The 18,039-nt window shown below is 32.6% G+C and overlaps 2 protein-coding genes and 1 non-coding gene across 3 annotated transcripts; all 3 read right to left on the minus strand.

Annotated features, from left to right (window-relative positions):
- Nucleotides 1-917: 917 nt before the first annotated feature.
- Nucleotides 918-8,666, minus strand: LOC101250892 (UTP--glucose-1-phosphate uridylyltransferase-like). The gene is made up of 21 exons (XM_004239784.5): nt 8,445-8,666; nt 7,511-7,558; nt 7,146-7,237; nt 6,795-6,885; nt 5,772-5,832; nt 5,615-5,692; nt 5,466-5,516; nt 5,283-5,356; nt 4,623-4,695; nt 4,452-4,509; nt 4,265-4,311; nt 4,109-4,174; nt 3,566-3,598; nt 2,824-2,876; nt 2,649-2,724; nt 2,509-2,565; nt 2,283-2,366; nt 2,085-2,186; nt 1,890-1,994; nt 1,670-1,741; nt 918-1,280 (listed from the first exon to the last, which is right to left on the minus strand). The coding sequence occupies exons 1-21, from the start codon at nt 8,528-8,530 to the stop codon at nt 1,254-1,256; spliced, it is 1,434 nt and encodes a 477-aa protein (XP_004239832.2). The 5' UTR covers nt 8,531-8,666; the 3' UTR covers nt 918-1,253.
- Nucleotides 8,667-15,717: 7,051 nt separating this feature from the next.
- On the minus strand, nt 15,718-15,813 carry LOC112941610 (small nucleolar RNA snoR109). The gene has a single exon (XR_003247031.1). It is a non-coding gene; the product is annotated as a small nucleolar RNA snoR109 (small nucleolar RNA).
- A 127-nt stretch (nt 15,814-15,940) lies between these two features.
- Nucleotides 15,941-17,620, minus strand: LOC101250600 (large ribosomal subunit protein eL6). Its single transcript, XM_004239783.4, has 2 exons — nt 16,992-17,620; nt 15,941-16,242 (listed from the first exon to the last, which is right to left on the minus strand). The coding sequence occupies exons 1-2, from the start codon at nt 17,523-17,525 to the stop codon at nt 16,087-16,089; spliced, it is 690 nt and encodes a 229-aa protein (XP_004239831.1). The 5' UTR covers nt 17,526-17,620; the 3' UTR covers nt 15,941-16,086.
- Between the last annotated feature and the right edge of the window lie 419 nt (nt 17,621-18,039).

The raw sequence follows: 18,039 nt of genomic DNA on the forward strand, positions 1-18,039 counted from the left end.
CCCTATACGTGCTTAAAACTTATTAAGAAGTAAAAATGTATAAATAATACATTTCAAACTCAATAAACAAAAGGAAAACTTTAAAAAATGACTACAATTTGGGCTTAATTAGGGATCTAAACCTATAGTTTGCATAATTACAAATTATAGCTACATGTTAGGAGGAGACTAGGAAAGGGAGGAGAGAGGCAAGCAAGATTTGAGAGAGAGGTGAGAAAAGTTGAATACATGTTGTATGAGGTTGTATCACGAATACAATTGATTTGTATCAAATGAATACAATTAGGAAAGAGGCGAGTGAGATCGAGAGAGGGAGGATAGAGGTGAGCGAGATCAAGAGAGGGAGGAGAGAGGCGAGCGAGATCAAGAGAGGGAGGAGAGAGGATGAATAAATGTTGTATTCGTTGTATCACGAATACAATTGATAAAGAATACAAATACAGTTGATACAAATACAATATAATTGTCTGAATACAAATGATTTGTATCATATATCGAACATATTTGTATCATGTGTATTAACGAACACAATTTGTCTCGATAAATACTATTGACAAGATTACAAATTGTCATAATACAATTGATACAAATACGCATGCAATTGATATGGAATACAAACACATTTCACACAATACAAAATATAACTATCATATTTTACGTGGAATATTTTTTTGGGGCTACAATTGTTTGGACGGGAGAGAGAAAGAGATGCAAGTCATAGAAGAGAGAAATTAGCTATAAAACCCTATATATAGCTACAAATTGCAATATTTTAAACTAAAGTTTTTCTAGCAAATACATATTACATGTTTGACTTGTTGAGTAATTTTTTTTCCCTAAATGATATTGAATGTGATAGAAATTCAAATTTAAACTAATAATTTCAAATTTTAGATATGCAATTCTAAAGAAAAGTCTCAAGAGAGGAAAGGAGTAATATTTTTTTTGGCAAAAACAAGAAAAAGAAAATCTTGAACATACAGTAGCAATGCTTCAAGAGCGAAGTTGAAGTTTAATTGCTTATAACTAGAAACTAGAATCAAGAGAGACTAAGCTTGTTTAAGAAAAATACTAGTAATTCTCAAGATATGGGGATTGTAATCATTTGAACTCTTACAACGAGTACCGTTAGCCAAAACAAAATTGTTCATTTATTTTCGTTAATGTGACAATTCTCTATAAACTGCAACAAAAAATTACGCCTTGCTTCTTCGGAACATCCTATGTTGTTTAACACCAGTAACTCAACTCTCCTATATGTCCTCAGGTCTATTGACATCCTGGAAATCAATGTAACAAACTTTAGTTGGCGTTTGGACATGAATTGCGTGATATTAGAAAAAGTAGTTATTAATGCAAAGTTGAAAAAGGGTATTTCATTGTTGAAGTTATCTTTGGACATATACATATTCTTGATCCGAAATGGCTAACTGGGGAGAGGAAAGGTTCTTTTTGGGTACTTAAGGTATGTGACTACGAACCACGGTGTTAGGGGTTCAAATCCCTCCTCGTCCATATCCGACCCAAAAGGGATGGGAAGTTTTTCTTTTGACTTGAAAAACTCTTTAAAATTTGGAGTGAAAAATTGACACAACGTATAACCAAATAGGTTTTTGATGAAAAGCAATATATATCAACTAAATTGAATAGCTCGCATGCATGGAATTACCTTATTTTTAATAACAGCTCCATCTGGAATTTCTAACTTCACTCCGGATTTAGCATTGATAGTCACATTCCCCTAAAAGGTTTGGAAACAAAAAAAATTGGACACTGATAAGTCATATGAAAATGCCATGAACTATTGGATCTGAACATAGTCTAAGAAAACCAACTCTACCGGTGAACACGTGAGATCAAGGGAGATGAAGACAAACTTTGTTAATTACCTTCAGAGTAATGCCAGCTCCAAAATATACATCACCAGTGACCTTCAAGCTATCTAGCTCAATAATGCTGGGAATCGACTTAAAACGACTTAAGAAGCTGGCAACCTGAAAAGATAAGTAGACTTATCAGCTGGCATTCAACGAAAGACCAACCAATCTACCATGTTAAATATAATTTCAGCAAGTAAGCTCAACCTTCTTGAATTCAGGTCCCAACTCAATAGAAGGGTTAGAAGGATTAGCCCTGGCTGGATTGCGGATGACATAGCCATCATCAGTCAAGGTGTAAAGATCAGACTGTAAAAATTATGCAGGTGAGTTAACATATTATAAAGAACATTGATTAACAGGGGATGAATTTTATCAGTAATCATGACAAATACAAAAATTAACCTGGACAAGAAGTAAATCTGAACTTGCTTTCACTGGAAGGAAACGAGATCGAGGAACATTAGCTCCAATAGCCCGATCAAAGAACTGGTAAAGAAAAGAAAGATGAGAAAAAAAGGTAATGCTTAGCGAAACTTCATCAGAAGAGGAATCAGTTCGATGAAAATATCAAGACTTAAAGGAATGGCAGTAGTAACTAAAAGGCACAAGAATTAAGGTCTTGGGATACCCTAATTGCAGCACCAGCAGCAGTTTCAAGTTGAAGAACTTTGATCCCGTCTACTTCCTGCAAATTAAATTAGCTACATCGTGATCTTATACAAAGTACTGAAACATTGAACTTCAGCCTCCACAAGCAAAAAATGATACCTTGGGGTTTGGAATTATCTCCATTTTGAGTGCATCTGCTTCTACAAGTCTTTTAACAGCATTTAAATTCACCCACCTGTTTGTATAGCCAAGGATTCAATCAGTGCACGTTTCAAAGGAAAAGGAAGTAAGAACATAAAGCTTAGAGTAGGTTAAAAAAGTCGTCTCAGCTTACAAGTTGTTGGTGTTAAAAATCTTGAACTTCTCTATTGACTTGAATTCATTGACCTGTACCAAACAAGTTTCTTATACATCAGATGTGCCACCTCCGGGATGGATAAGAAAGATCACGTACACCATAAGTTTAAAGGAGAAGTGGAATTGGATACGATAACAAGAGAAATGTCAATTAACTAATCTTGTTTGAATAATAGCAGCAAATACTAACATAGGAGGAACATTGAGCAGCTCACAACTTTTAACAATACATATAATGTACATGCAACAGAATTAGCTATTTCATTTGAAAGAAACATCTTGATAGAAAGGAATTGCAGAGAAAACTAGATTGTTCAGAAAAAGAACTACGAGGTCTATAGTTAGTAGAGTTACTCAGCCATATGAGCTAATCCAATTAGTTAACTCAAGTGAAAGTATATTCGAAACCCTCTGGCAATCTTCAGGTGTATTTGTAACAGTTTCATGTAGAGCATCAAACAGAATGGTGAGTGAAATAAAAATGAGATAATTTCATCAGAATTGGATAAACATATCAGCTATTGATTGAGCTGTATGTCACAGTACAACTTGAAAAAATTGACAATATATTGACACAGAATCAGGCATTTGAAATGTTCTTTTACTTCTTCTATTTATTGTCTTTGCTCTCTATCGCCTAATGTCAGCTGCAATTTAACATCTGCAACGTCAATGCATACTATAATAGCAATAGAAGAAATAGAAGAGGCATAACTCACATGTTGATCAGGTACTTGAGCTATTTCCAAAAGCTGCACCACCACACAAAACAGAAGCTTAATAAGCAAGTTGTGTGAAATTCACTTTAATGAAGCAAAACAATTACCCTAAGCTCTCACAAAAAGAGAAAACCAAAAAGAGTAAAAGAACACTTGAATTTGGACATCCATCATAGGTTTGCAAATGGTGTTTAACAGCAAGCAAAATAGGCAGGAACTGTGGTGATTAGAAGTACTGCAAAGAAAGTACAGTTCACTTTGCAGGTGATTATTTTTCTTTGACCCGTTAGGGTAGGCAGGAGGGATGGGAAGGGTTAGCACACATGATGAAAATCCTCATAACTGGAGATTTGACCAATTGATGTTACCATTATCCCCTCTAAAACTAGTACTCAGTTGTTCTAGTGAAGGAGAAAAGATACGGGTGGTGGTCCTAGTGTTGTTTTGAAATATTTACATCTTCAAATGATGAAATGTGGGGAGAAGGATGTTATAGCAAATAACCTCAACATCCAAAAAAAAATTTAGGGAAAGGCCACAGACCTGTACTTTTCCGTCGTAAGAGATTAGGGTGCCACCTTTAACATCAGCTAACGTTTTTGGTGTCACCTGCAAAAATTGTCATGATTTAATACTACAGAAACTAGAAACAGTTTTACCTACCAAACACATAGCCTTAAAAGGCATTACAGTCATTACCTCCATGCAGTACTCGTTCTTGTTCTGAATCAAATGATTTAGGATTTCTGTAATGTTGAATTAAGGAAACTAAATTGCACTTGGCGGTGATTGGAAAAAGTCTATCACTATTGGAAGCTTCTTATGATTGATATGTTAATAAATGAACTCAGGCTTTATACACATTTGAGAATCATAGCAAGGATACTCAAATCAACCACAGCGCCCAAATTATCAGAGTTGGCAACAAAGACATATTCCTTCCCCTGTAACAGATTGAAAAAGAAAATTAGTCATTGTTACACAAACAGTAAATATAAAAAAGACCAGACCAATGCAAGGCAAAATCAGAAGAAAGCAGTAACATGAAGAGCAGAACCTTCGATAAAAGTGCATCAAGTTTGCCACTATTCATCAAAGAAGGAAAAACATCACCATGACCTGGGGGGTTCCTGTACATGTGAACACTGCATTAGCTGAGAGAAATGCTAAATTGAAACCAACAAAAGAAAAAAGGAGTACAAGAACAGGACCAGACGACCAGAACCCATGAACAATCTACTCGAGTTGAGATTCAATATTAAGAATTAAGAATTCGACAATCTTAGCCTATGTTTGAAATGGATTGCTTTATGAAGAATGATTTATGTCACAGAAAAGAGAAATTAATCAGAGTCTGCTCTCATTCTAGCAGCAGCAAATATAGTAGCATACTTGGCCACAGACAACATGAGTACAGTTTTTTTTATTTTCCAATAACTGCAAGAACAAGTATAGATGCAGCTTGAAGGAGGAAATCTTCATCATCAATTACAGGTTTAACTTAAGTGACAAGAAAAGAGTGAAAAATAGTAACTAAAGAAAGAGCAGTTAGAATAACTGAATCATCACTTAAAAGATGATCATTAAGATGTAGATTCTATCATTATAATTCAGTATAGCTCCCACAAGAAATTTTTTCGTGAATGTTTCAAATGGTGAGTTGATTCCATTTTTTAATCGTAATCACAAAGTCCACACATTAAACAGATCTAAATACCATCCATCTTTGCCAGCATTGCCTTTGCAAGGAAGTGGAGCAAAGTCTTCAATAACCATACGAGGATACTGACTCTACAAAAATTAAAGATGAAACAATAAATAAACCTATTCAAATCCAAAATTTTGGGTGAAAAAAAAAGCTAGCCGATACTTAATATCATTAATGTTAAGCCCCACTAACCTGATTGAATGTGTGAATCTCAATGTTTGAGTTTGAATATTTTTCTACAATCTACATAGAGAATGCAAAGGCAAAATCAGCAGCTGAACCAAATCCAAACACTGGAGAACAATCATGGATGACTATGCTTCACAATGATATTATTTCACCTTTGCTGTATCATCATGGGTGTTGAATGAATTCATCAAAAGCAGGGGAACAGTGCATCCATACTTGGTATTGAGAGCCTACAGACAGCATCCTTCTGTCGGTGAATATATATGAAACATCATTGTGAACTAAATTGATCCATAAAATCATAGATACCTCAATTTGTTTGACAATCAAATCAAGGAATGTCAAACCATTACGAACTTCAATAACTGATCTGCATGGAAGAAATACAAACTTCAGACTCTGAGAAGATATAAAGATCGATAAATAACCCAGCTAAAACTTCCATTTTATGATGAGAAATGAGAGGTTTTTAACATATCTAGACGAACTTCTCAAGAACTCAAGCATCATCATAAACACCAAAAAGGTAAAAGGTAAGGAGGTAGCACCTCAGCTGTCAACAAATGTAAAACCTGATCTACTTATAAATTAACCATCATATTTCTCCCATCTACATCACATCCCTTGGGAGGTGGCCTTTCCTGAGTCCCTGCTAATGTGGGATACTTTGTGCACCAAAATGCCCTTTTTTTATTTCTCCTATCTGTGTTCTTGAAAAGGTGTCACGTGCAGAAAAGTGGTTTAGTATTGGTCTTTCAGTATTATAACTCTGCCAAATTCTATCTAGTTGCAGGCAGCATTTGAACTGTTTCACATCCAAATGATACAAGCTGCGGTAGGAAATGCATTCAAATCAACCCAATAAGTAGTTGCTATTCATGTTTCACGACTCAAAGCATTAGAAAACAATCAAATACAGAGTAGAAAGAGAAACCAATAACCGAGTTTTATCACTTTATAGCCTTCACAGAGAGCATGTGTAAGAAAAAAAAATTCAAAGAAGGGTATCATGTGAAGGTAAAATAAAATAGTACTCTTAACAAGATTCAGAATCCCATTCAGAAAGTTTCTTGGAACCTTACTGATGAATCAATAAAATAATGTAGCCAAGAAAAAAGACAGAAGATTCAGAACACTGCTCTGGATCCACCAACAGTATTCACTCTCCAGTGGCATGTAATAGAACAGAAAGATACTTGGAACAATATGTGCTGACAAACATGAGTTAAGACCAGTAATTGAAACAAAAGTATTATCCACATATCTATAGCATAACCCTGTTAGACATAATCTTTAGACAAAATAACTGCTGTATTTGTGGCAAATACATACTTGGGACCAGTACACCCCATTGTTGTTCCCAAGCCTCCATTGAGCTTCAGGACGACAAGTTTGTCTAAGAGCTTCTTTGTTTCCGCGGGATCTGCAATGATCAAGATAGTGAAGCTTCTTCAGAAACAGTTTGAATTGTAAGATAAATCAAAAGGCAGATCTAGCTCCCCAGTGCAAATTCAACTAGACTCATACTTACCATGTATACAAATATGAAAATAATTTTTATAACACGTATGCGCACACGCACAGACAAATAACTACCAATTTCTATACACATCCGCCACTTGTTCTCACTTCCCAATACAGTAGCCAATCAATACAAGAAGAGCAATTAGCAAATAATAATACCTTCAGAGAGAGGTGCTAACTTGTCGTAAGGCACCACCACGTCATCAGTTGGCGTCTGGATCTTACTCCACTCGACATGTTGTGCCTCACCACTACAATTCAAATGCCACAATAGATCATGAGTTGATCTGCTCTTGTTTGAGTTTCACGAGCTAAAAACTAAACTTATCCTCCAAAACTAAAAACATATCCGAGATAATCAAAATCAATAGACACTACCACATCACTACCTTAAATCACCTAACACTGTCACAAATTCACTCAAGAAATTGAGCATTAGATTAAACCGCATTCTAAAGTTCAGTTAATTAAAATGATTAGCACTAACTATAATAAGTAGTAATCAGATAAATCTCCAATCGTACCTTAGATAGCGAGTGACAAGGTTAAGAAATCCAGATTTCTCATTATCACTGCAAATAACAAAAACAATCAGATGAGAAAACACAAAAAATGAAAAATAAAATATTTTAAAAAATATCAGGTCTGGATCAGATCAAACAATTCAAAAGCAAATGACACTATCATGCAGCAAGCAAAATCTAGGAAAACTAAACTAAATGAGCAACGGATCCAGAAATGGAGAATCTGAGATATATAAGACATGATGCTATCATGCAGAGCAAGTAAATCCAGCAAAACTACACCACACAAAGGGAATCAGAAATGGAAAATTGAATTTCTCATTATCACTGCAAAAGCAAAAGGTTCACACTATATCAAGTACAAATCCAAAAATAAATAAACGAAGTGAAAAATAGAAGAGAAGAAAACGCAATGCTGCTATCGTGTAGCAATGTAACCTATTCTGAAGATGATAATAACATGAAGCAAGTAAATCAAGCAAAACTACAGAGTCACACACATAACAAATCCAGATTTTTCATTATCACTGCAAAAAAAAAAAAAACAGCTCCAGATCAAAAAATGAACTAACATCAAGCAATTGAGAAAAATAGAAAAAAAAAACGCAATGCTGATATCGTGTAGCAATGAAACCGCGAGAAATAGAGAAAACTGAGATACATCGAATATTGATCAGAGCAAGTAAATCTAAGCATATTCACACACACATAATAAATCCAGATTTCTCATTACCACTGCAAAAAAATTCAAATAAGCTTCGAATCAAAAAATGAACAAAACATGAGAAACTGAGAAAAAAACGCAATGCTGCTATCGTATATCAATGAAACCTCCAGAAATACAGAAATGAGAATCATAGATATTGATCCTAGCATTTAGAGCAAGTAAATCTAAGCAAAACTACGTATAATCTCAAAAATCAAAAAAACTTGCCTGATTTGAGTAAGACTGGAAACAGCAGATTTGAGATTAGCTAGCTTCTCGGCATCAGCAGGACTGAGAGCAGGCACGGGAGACATTATTGTAGAAGAGAATTTGAGTTTTTCCGATCTGTATTATGAAGTTTTTCAACAAAGAGGGTGAACTGAAACGAAAGCTTAAAATTGCGTGAATTGAAAGTGAAGCTTAAAAAAAATGTGAGAGATGGAGGGAAGAGGGAAGAGGGAAGGAGTATTTATATAGTGATGAAAAAGCTCATCGGGATCTGTGTAAGAAAGGTAAAAGTAAAAATTTGTGGTGCGAGAGAAAATTGAGAAAATACAAGGAGAATATTATGACTTGTAATGAATTAGTTATTAGAGACTCGAAAAAGAAATTATGATGATGGGTGTGTTCCTCGAAAATATTTTTCGTGAAAAATGTTTATATATGTTGATACTTTATATTATATTTATAATGATTTTTTAGATCATTTTTTCCTTTTTGTGATCTTTTTGGTGTTTTAGAGTATTTTTGTGATGATCGCAAGTCATTTATGACTTGATAGGACAGACAATTCAATCATCTAATCGTTCTTATGATTTTGTACAAATTTACATGTTTTGAATCCTAAACTTTTGGTTCGGCTGTATATTATCTATCCATCCATCATTGTGTTATCAAGAGATTGTGATTGAATTTGTATTTGGCTTTTCGATATGATGGTCAAAGCAAATTTTAGATGAAATTCAAATTATATATATTTATTGACATTACCTAGTAAATTCATGACATTCCAAAAAAAATTAAGTATAGACTCAAACCATTTTTCATTCTAAAAAAGATTATATCGAGTAATTTTAAATTTTCTAAAGTGTTAAGTTCACTAGAATCCCTTTATATAAAGTTGAGTTGGAAGCTTTCTTTCTGATTGAGTTTCACTATGACATTTTACTTGAGTCAACTTCAAATGATCATATCTTTTTAAACATAAAGAGTTAGGTGGTCCACGACCTACCAAATTGAAGTATTTGAGTCTTCTCTTCAACGTCGTTAAGTTTGCTAAATTTTGAACTCAAATTAAAAAGTTATGTTTGTTCAAGTGAAGCCTCTCTATTTAAGGTACTTCATTCAGTTTTAAAAAGGATATTTTGATCTTTTCATTTTTTTCACTAGGCTTAGCACGTTTTTCCTGACCCAATTAACGGTATAATCATATTCTAAATCACATATTTACATTCCTAGACACTTAGGGATTTAAAATGAGGTTTCAAGAGGAGAAAAGGTGCTAAGTTCAAACATTCTTCAAGATTTGTGGATTTCGCCATGAACATCGTTCTTGCCAGATATGTAAGGCTTCTCATAAAGTTGGACTTATTCGATCACACGTCATTCATCTAACTCATCCATGAAATCGTTATATTAAGAGATTCTTGAGTTATTCTTTTTCATTATTTAACAATGGGGGTTTTTAGTTTCTTGGGTTGAGGATCTTGAGTATGAGTTGTGATTCTTGAAAGGAATTGTATGAAATTCTTCATGTATTCATATTGATGTTGGGGTTGAGAAACAAGAAGAGTTTAGGAGAAATTCATCAATTCTAAACTAGTAGTCGCTGGGAACGGATGGGGTGGCGCGCCACTAGTACACCAGGAGTGCTGGGGCGATTCGACAACACTACGCCCAAATCCAGCCCCAGTACTTTGGGGCTTGTTGCGGCGCTCTGACAGTATGTCAGGAGTGTTGGGGCGGCGTGTCACTAGTACACCAAGAATGCATAGTCCATTTTCTGTTTGTGCTTCTTCCTAAACGTGTTCGTTTGAATCGTGACTACTTTCTCTTCTTTGTATTAGCTCTCAAAGGCTCCATTAATATTTAGAGTTCTTACATGCATGTTCTAATCACATGCCTGAATTTTCATTCAAAATTAAAGTGAGTTTAGGAGAAAAGTTCTAAAGTTGTTATTGAGTTTCAATATTGTTATTGAGATCCTTGAGTGGATGCATTTATGTCCATATTCGCGCTTTAACCCTTTGAATTGCGTATTCGTGAGGTGAGTTAGATCGTGGAGTTTTGAGTTCTTGACTTCTGAGTATAGAGTTCCCTATATTGTCATTGAGTTTCTTAAGTTAATTCATTCATGATTATATTTCAGCATGAACTCTATATTGAGTTATAAATCTTGAGAATCTTTTAAAGTCAACATTTGAGTTTTAAACTAGTTTTTGAGTAAAATTTATGGAAACTAAGTATTTTCAAATATATGATTTTTACATTGAGAAAAGAGAAATTTTGAATTCTAAAAAAAACATCTATGAGTTCAAAGGTATTTCAGAGTAGTTACCTCTTTTAAGAGGATAGTCTGAGTAGAGAAAGAGTATGTTTTACACATTTGAGCATTAATACATAGTATTAGTAGTAGTATTGAGCACCAATATGAGGATGAGTTCAAACAACTGAAATTGCTCATAAACCATGTATGCCGACATGGATAAAAGATCATACTTTTTTAGATGAAGCCTTAGTGCCTCCGAGATTAGTAAAGGTGTTCTATACCCGGCAAGGTATAGAACAGTTCTGACAGCATCGGTGAGATGTTGTATCATCATGTAGCTCATAGTGTCAATTGTCGGTTAGAAAAACTCCCAAGTTATAAGTGTATTTTTATTATATCACTTAATATGTCGAGTTCAGAGATTTATAAAAACAATGAAACTATTATCAATTGTATCTACTTTCATGGGTTATTTTGGAAATGTCTATTTTTTTCTTGTCTCGTGGACATTCATATTCTTTTACCACACACAGTGCATGATTTTAGCAATACCTAAAATTTTAAAATCAGAGATAACCTTTTGTTGTGTGTGTTAGGTTCAAATTCAAAATTGAATGTCACTGCAGTAGAGTATAAATGTTTTGAGGAAGCATAACAAGTATTTAATTGGTTATCTAAAATTAATTCTCCATATCACTAAGCCATATGGTCTTAGTAAATATGGAAATAATCGAGTAATGGTTATTGTCAAGAAAATAACTCCATATAGTTATTAGTTAGAGAATGAAAAAAAATCAAGAATGTGAAATATTATGTAACGCAAGAACATATATTAGACTTAGAAATGGGTTCAAAATAAGATTGGACAAATCAATGTACACTTAGCTTAGTTGGGTAGGCACCTTATCTCTAAAGTAGACATAGTGTGTTCGAATTGTTTGTGTTTTTTATTATACATTTGAATTTTTCAATATCTTGAAAATTAAGTACAGATAAAGATAACGTTATACAATATTCGATAGCATTACTAAAATAACAATTTAGTAGATATGACTACGGATATATTTTAGTTCATCTTCTTCTTGTTTTCTTCCTTTCGCAAATCTACGTAGACTTTCAGCATATAATAACCAAAAAGGCTAATCGTGATCGAGCCCATTGACAAAACAATATAGTAATGAGATATGTTGCCATACATGAAAAAATTCGCACTAAAAATTAATAATGAAATTATAAGTTATAACCAACAGAACATCACCTAAAAAGAAATTAAAATAACTAAAAATTAAAAAAAAGTATTTTAATATCACCATAGAGCCAATCTATCCAACCCGTGATTTGTTTGGATTGGACTACAAATTTTGAAACCCATTTAATAACATATATTTGTTAGTCGTATTGGTTAATGGAACTTTAACAATGTGGGTTGGGTAAGCCATGGATTATATTTTTTAAAGAAAAAGTTATTACCATCATGTGTAGAAACAGCAAAATAGGGATGATGAAATGTCATCCACTCCAATACGCAAATTGGGATATGCTTTTAATAGAGGACGTACAAGCTTGAGAAACTCAACATCTCAAAATTTAAATTTAAAAATAATAATTATTAATTATTTTCAAATATAAATAAATATAAAAATTTAATATATAAAAATATTACCCTATTCATAATGGATCCCGATTACGAATATAATCGGCATATCCATTATCAGTGCAGGTTGTAAGCTTGGTAAGCTTGTGCATTCTTTCTACCTTTAACATCTCGGAAATCTCAATACATTGTTCAGCCATATTAGTAGTATTGCATAATGGTTAAAAACTAATTATTTAATATCAATTTTTAAATATAAATATGAATTAATTAATTAATTACATTTTCGACTAATTCAAAATGTCTTTACTTATCGAAGAAAAAAATTATTATTTGAATAATTGATCTCTTTAAGCATTCCTATTGCTTTAAAATTTGTGAGATCTATTATAATGAACCAATGCAATGAATAAATATCCTCAAATTGCATAAAGGTTACCTAACACCATTTTAATCCAATTTATTTTATAACATCAACAATTTAAATAGGCATCCAAAACCTGTTTTACTGAAAAAACATGAAGAAAATATGGTTAGAAAAGCACCATAGGACCTTTTTTAATATAACATTTATTAGAGTTGAATTGTTATACACTGATATCTATTAACATTCTAATATTATTATGTATTGTATTATATGTTTTAAAAACATTCTAATATTATTATGTATTGTATTATATGTTTCATAGTTTTTACTAATATTATTTTTCATTCGATCTTCGATATTCATACTAAAATCTAATCGAATTCATACCTTAATTTTAAAAAAAAGAACTGATCTCATCTTCATCTGCTACACCATATTTATTTATTTATTTATTTATTTATATTGTATGGTTTATATTCATCATATCATAAACTCATCAATATATTGCATATCTCTCTCATTTTTTTCTCACACAGTGTCAAATTCTACATGCATGCGTATAAAATAAGGTTACATTTATTAATGTGTCATTAAGTCATAAATACAACTTAATCTTATGTGAGGGGAAAAGGGTATAATGCCTTGATTTTTTTCAAGACATACTCTGAATTATCAATTACATTTTTTAGAAGCCAAGTATCACCAAAAAAAGCCACCTCCTAGCTTTCGAAGAACTACATAATCCTCCTCCCATGGATGATCATAAGCTACGATTGATATACATATAGGTTAATTATACCATTTTGGAGAGAGAAAATATATATATATATATATATATATATAAAAGTACGCTATCATAACATTGTTACAAACGCTACATTACCAAAGGAATTCGAGCAGAAGAGGAATTCAGAGCAGCTCGAGCATAAGAAAAAAATAATTGTCATGAGAATAACAACTATAAATTTTTTTTCGTTCATGGTGATGGTGACAGTGATGACGTTATATAAAGGGTATGAGTAGGAAGTTTTGTGCTCTATAGACTTTGTAATATGTGAAACTAGTAGGTAAAATATGTGATATATATATATATATATATTCTCTAGCTTTTTGTTAGGGTCCCACTTTTTCCATTATTGCACAAATAGTTGAATTTTAAGTTAATAACACATGTTGGTACCTCAATTGTAGGTTTAATATTATCTAGGAATCTCCTAATATTAATAGAGATCCAAATGTCAACTAAGAAGATATTAAAAAAAATTGTGTTTTTGACATGAGATAATTTAAATAAAATGATATGAATAGTGAGAACTTATATATTTGATGATTAAAGTATAACAGTTATTATTGTCGTGATATTTAAATAAATTATTTCCCTATAGCTTATTTTCCTTTTATCTTGATTGGTTGGTGTGATGTTCTAATTATATGTCCATATTTAAGAAGAATGAGTCAACATACATGAGTTTTTTTAAATTCATTATTATTATGATTAATTAATTTTATTTAAATTCTTTTGAATGAATCAAAAGTGATTATGAGTGACAAGCTTTATTAGGACATTAATTAATGTCAAAGATATATATATTGGCATGTGTCGATAAAAGTTTGAACAAATATTCTTTCAAATATATATAACACCCTTCTCTACCTAACAAACACCTTGAAAAAATTAGTTATCTTTTGTATGTTTCACGCATTTAGTGCCAAAGCATATAGAATAAAAATTTAAATAAGTATTTTTCTTTTGAATTTGAATATATGTGTATACTTTTTGACTTTAGCTAACTTGGCTCATGCAAATTGCCTAATTAATTTGTTTTATCAGCAAAAAAAATTGGGTCTTTGGTAGTGTCTATATTGTTAGAACTAATGATAGTTTAAATTGCTACTCTCCGATTTAGTTTATTTGATTTACTTTTCTTTTTATTCTGTTTCAAAATAATTAATCTCTTTCTTTTTTTAGTCATTTTTAATTTCAATTTTCCATATTGCATGTTTAAGATCACAAAATTAAAGGTATTTGACACAATTGACATATCTTTTGTTTAAGATCACAAAATTAAAGGTATTTGACACAATTGATATATTCTTTTGTTTAAGATAACAAAATTTAAAAATCATTTTATTTTCTTAAACTTGATATCAAATTAAAATATGTCAAATAATCAAAACGAAAGAAATATTTCATTTATCCTCTTTTTATGTTGTCAACAGTATCTCTTGATCATGTATGTGATGATTTGTGATCCATCTGGACAGAGCCAACTTGAAGTGAAGGTTCATTCGAACTTTCTTCGACAAATAATTAATTTTTTATATATGATTAAAGGTATTATTTATATATATAATAGATGTCGAATTCCCTCAACTAATTAGCGTGATCAATTTTTCATATTTTCAACCTTTTATATAAAAATTTATTATTCTTTTAGAACCGACTTACAAAAAATAGTGGAACATATAAATTAAAACAAAGCTAATAATTAATTTAGTGTTAATTAATTTCGTCAAGGATATTTAACTACATTTCAATAAAAATATGGTTTAGCTCACCTTATCTTACATTCATTAAAAATATATAACATAATATATAGTTATCCTTTGGATAAATAAGAAGGGATCTATTTAGTTACACTATATGGTTGAGAAGATTAGCAAGGTTCTTTGTTATAATAAAGCGTAATCTCGTAAGTTGAGTCTATAGATGGTGTCCTAGCCTTAACCCTACCCTGTGAACACAGAGAGGTTATTTTCGATAGACACTCAGCATAAGAGTCACCTGATGCAAATATTGAAGAAGCAACTATGGTAGCCACAATTATTTAGGAGAAGCAACTATATAAGCAAACCGATAGGAACCAGCAGAGTGAGCGATAAGTGTAGAGATCATAGGCGATACCAAAGGGCTTACCAACGAGCCAAAACACTTCATAGGGACCAGCAGAGTGAGCGATAAGTGTAGAGATCACTGGCGATAACAAAGGGCTTACCAACGAGCCAAAACACTTCGCCATTTCCTGCAAGTACCCTTCTCAACAAGTATGCACAATGTAAGAAGATCGGTAAGCAGATATGTGAACAGTTCAACAACAACCCGCCACTTAAACTTCTCGATATATTCATCACATATAAGCTACAGCCACAATGGCAGTCAAGAAGAAGAGTAGCCAACTTAACACTCATCTTGGTACACATGTAGCTTCAGTACATAGGAGAAAAGAACAAGATAGTATATATTAAAGAAAACAAATTGCATGATATCAGAAGGATAATCAAGAAAATTCTCATATTGCAAATTCTAATTAAAGATGTTTATACTCGATATGAACTCTTAACGCAAGTTCAATCCGAAGAAAACAGAAAAATAGTAGTAACAAAAATCAGTTTCAACAGAAATGTTGTAGGTATACTTCCATTAGAACACAAGCTCGTGTGGTTTCATGCCTGACTTCAACGAGAACCTTGCAGACAAATACGCCTTCAATTCAGGAATTCCTTCAATAGCCTTGAGCAATGCAGAGTCCACAGTTTTCTGCTCGTCTTTCTTTTCTTGTGGAAGCACATTCTTCTCCTGCATTCAAAAAACGAATACAAATACGAAAATCAAACAACTCTCAATTGTATTCTCCCGCATCAAATTAGATCACACAAAGCTGCGCGTACTCACTATTACAAGGGAGCAGCGAGTGCATCTTTTCTCACCAATATATATTTATACTAAAACTTGGAACTTTTTCTCGAAAGTAAATGCTAAAACCATCTCTAACCAAGATCACAACAACGCAATTCCATTTCTTGTCTAAAATTGTATAGAAAAGACTTCTAAATGTGATTACTTTTACTAACAATAAACATCTACATATGCTACACACTCGTGAACAATAAGTATCGCATCTTCAGAATTGCAACATTCCCACAGCATATAAGCTATTAATACATTCGTCCCCAAAGCAAGTTAATCACACACACTACAATCGTTCTAATAAACCCGATATCTATACCAAGTCCCAGGACTATAAATATCTTCATATACCAAAAGCTCACTAATAAGTAATACAACATTGCAACATTCACACAGCATATACACTACTATTTCAATTTGTTTGTCTACTATGCTTTTTTAGTGACACTTTAGTTACAATAAGTACGCATTTTGATGCATTAGTCATATCTTCGATAAACTCAGTGTTAAATCAAAATAGGACAAGCAAATAGCAATGGAGGGAGTATACCAATGTATAATACTAAGTCCAATTGAGTGAAAAATACAGAATTTCATAAAAAAGGAGACAAATTTAAGCAGAAAATGAACAAGCAAACCTCCTTTTTGTCTTCAAAAAACTCTCCTTCTCCCTTCTTCTGCTTCTTCTCAACCTGCTTAGCAAAATACTTATCATCAATCTTCTCCACATTCACTCCAGAAACATCAACCTTCGTTGAGGTACCAATAACATAAGCTTGATTCACACGTCTCAATGGAACTCCATTAAGCTTAAACGGACCAGTAACAAGAAGCAATCCAGAAGTAAGCTGCTTCAAAAACACAACTCTCTTTCCCTTAAACCTACCAGCAAGGATAATCAACACTGTTCCGGGTGTAATACTTGCCCTAAGCTTTGTAGGCTTTGGCTTGTGTTTGTTAACAAGAGGCTTTTTCACGTCATCAGCAGGGTAGAATTTTGGTGGCTTTACAGCAGCAACGGCGACGGCGGGTTTTTTCTCGTGGAGAGGTAATTTACCGCCGTTTTTCTTCTTAATTGCCCATAAACCCTTCTTATGGTACATTTTGGAACGTGAGAACTTTCCGACGCCACGGATTAGCTCTGGATTTCGGATTGTCTTCTTCGCCGCCATTGGAGAAAAGCTTGAGAAGCTTCTGGTGAAAGAGAGAAACCCTAGATTTGAAAAATGGCTAATTGCTGAGTTTTTTTTCAGCCTCTAATTTATGTAAAATGGATAATTAGATTAAAGCCCATGTGTATATTGGGCTGGCCCATATGATTTTTCATGGTTGGGCTGGTCACACATTTTCACATGATATTTGATATTTGATATTCGATATTCGATTAATATACGAATTTTTCGTAAATAGTCATTATAATAAATTTAATTATACTTCATATCTATAGTTTACATATTCACGGATTGTAACTACAGTTTAAGCTGCCTCGATTGTATAGTTCACAAGTTTGTATGATTTGCGGATACATTTACATATTTCAGTTGTTTTTGTATAAACTCGAAATAACGAAATTTATACAATTACAAATATCAGAAGTGTAAATAGTTATACGAATTATATAATACACATTCTGAATTATACAAAAGTTATGCAATTTATATTATATGAATTTCGAATTATTCAAAC

Source organism: Solanum lycopersicum, chromosome 5, assembly GCF_036512215.1.
Source record: "Solanum lycopersicum chromosome 5, SLM_r2.1".
NCBI lineage: Eukaryota > Viridiplantae > Streptophyta > Magnoliopsida > Solanales > Solanaceae > Solanum > Solanum lycopersicum.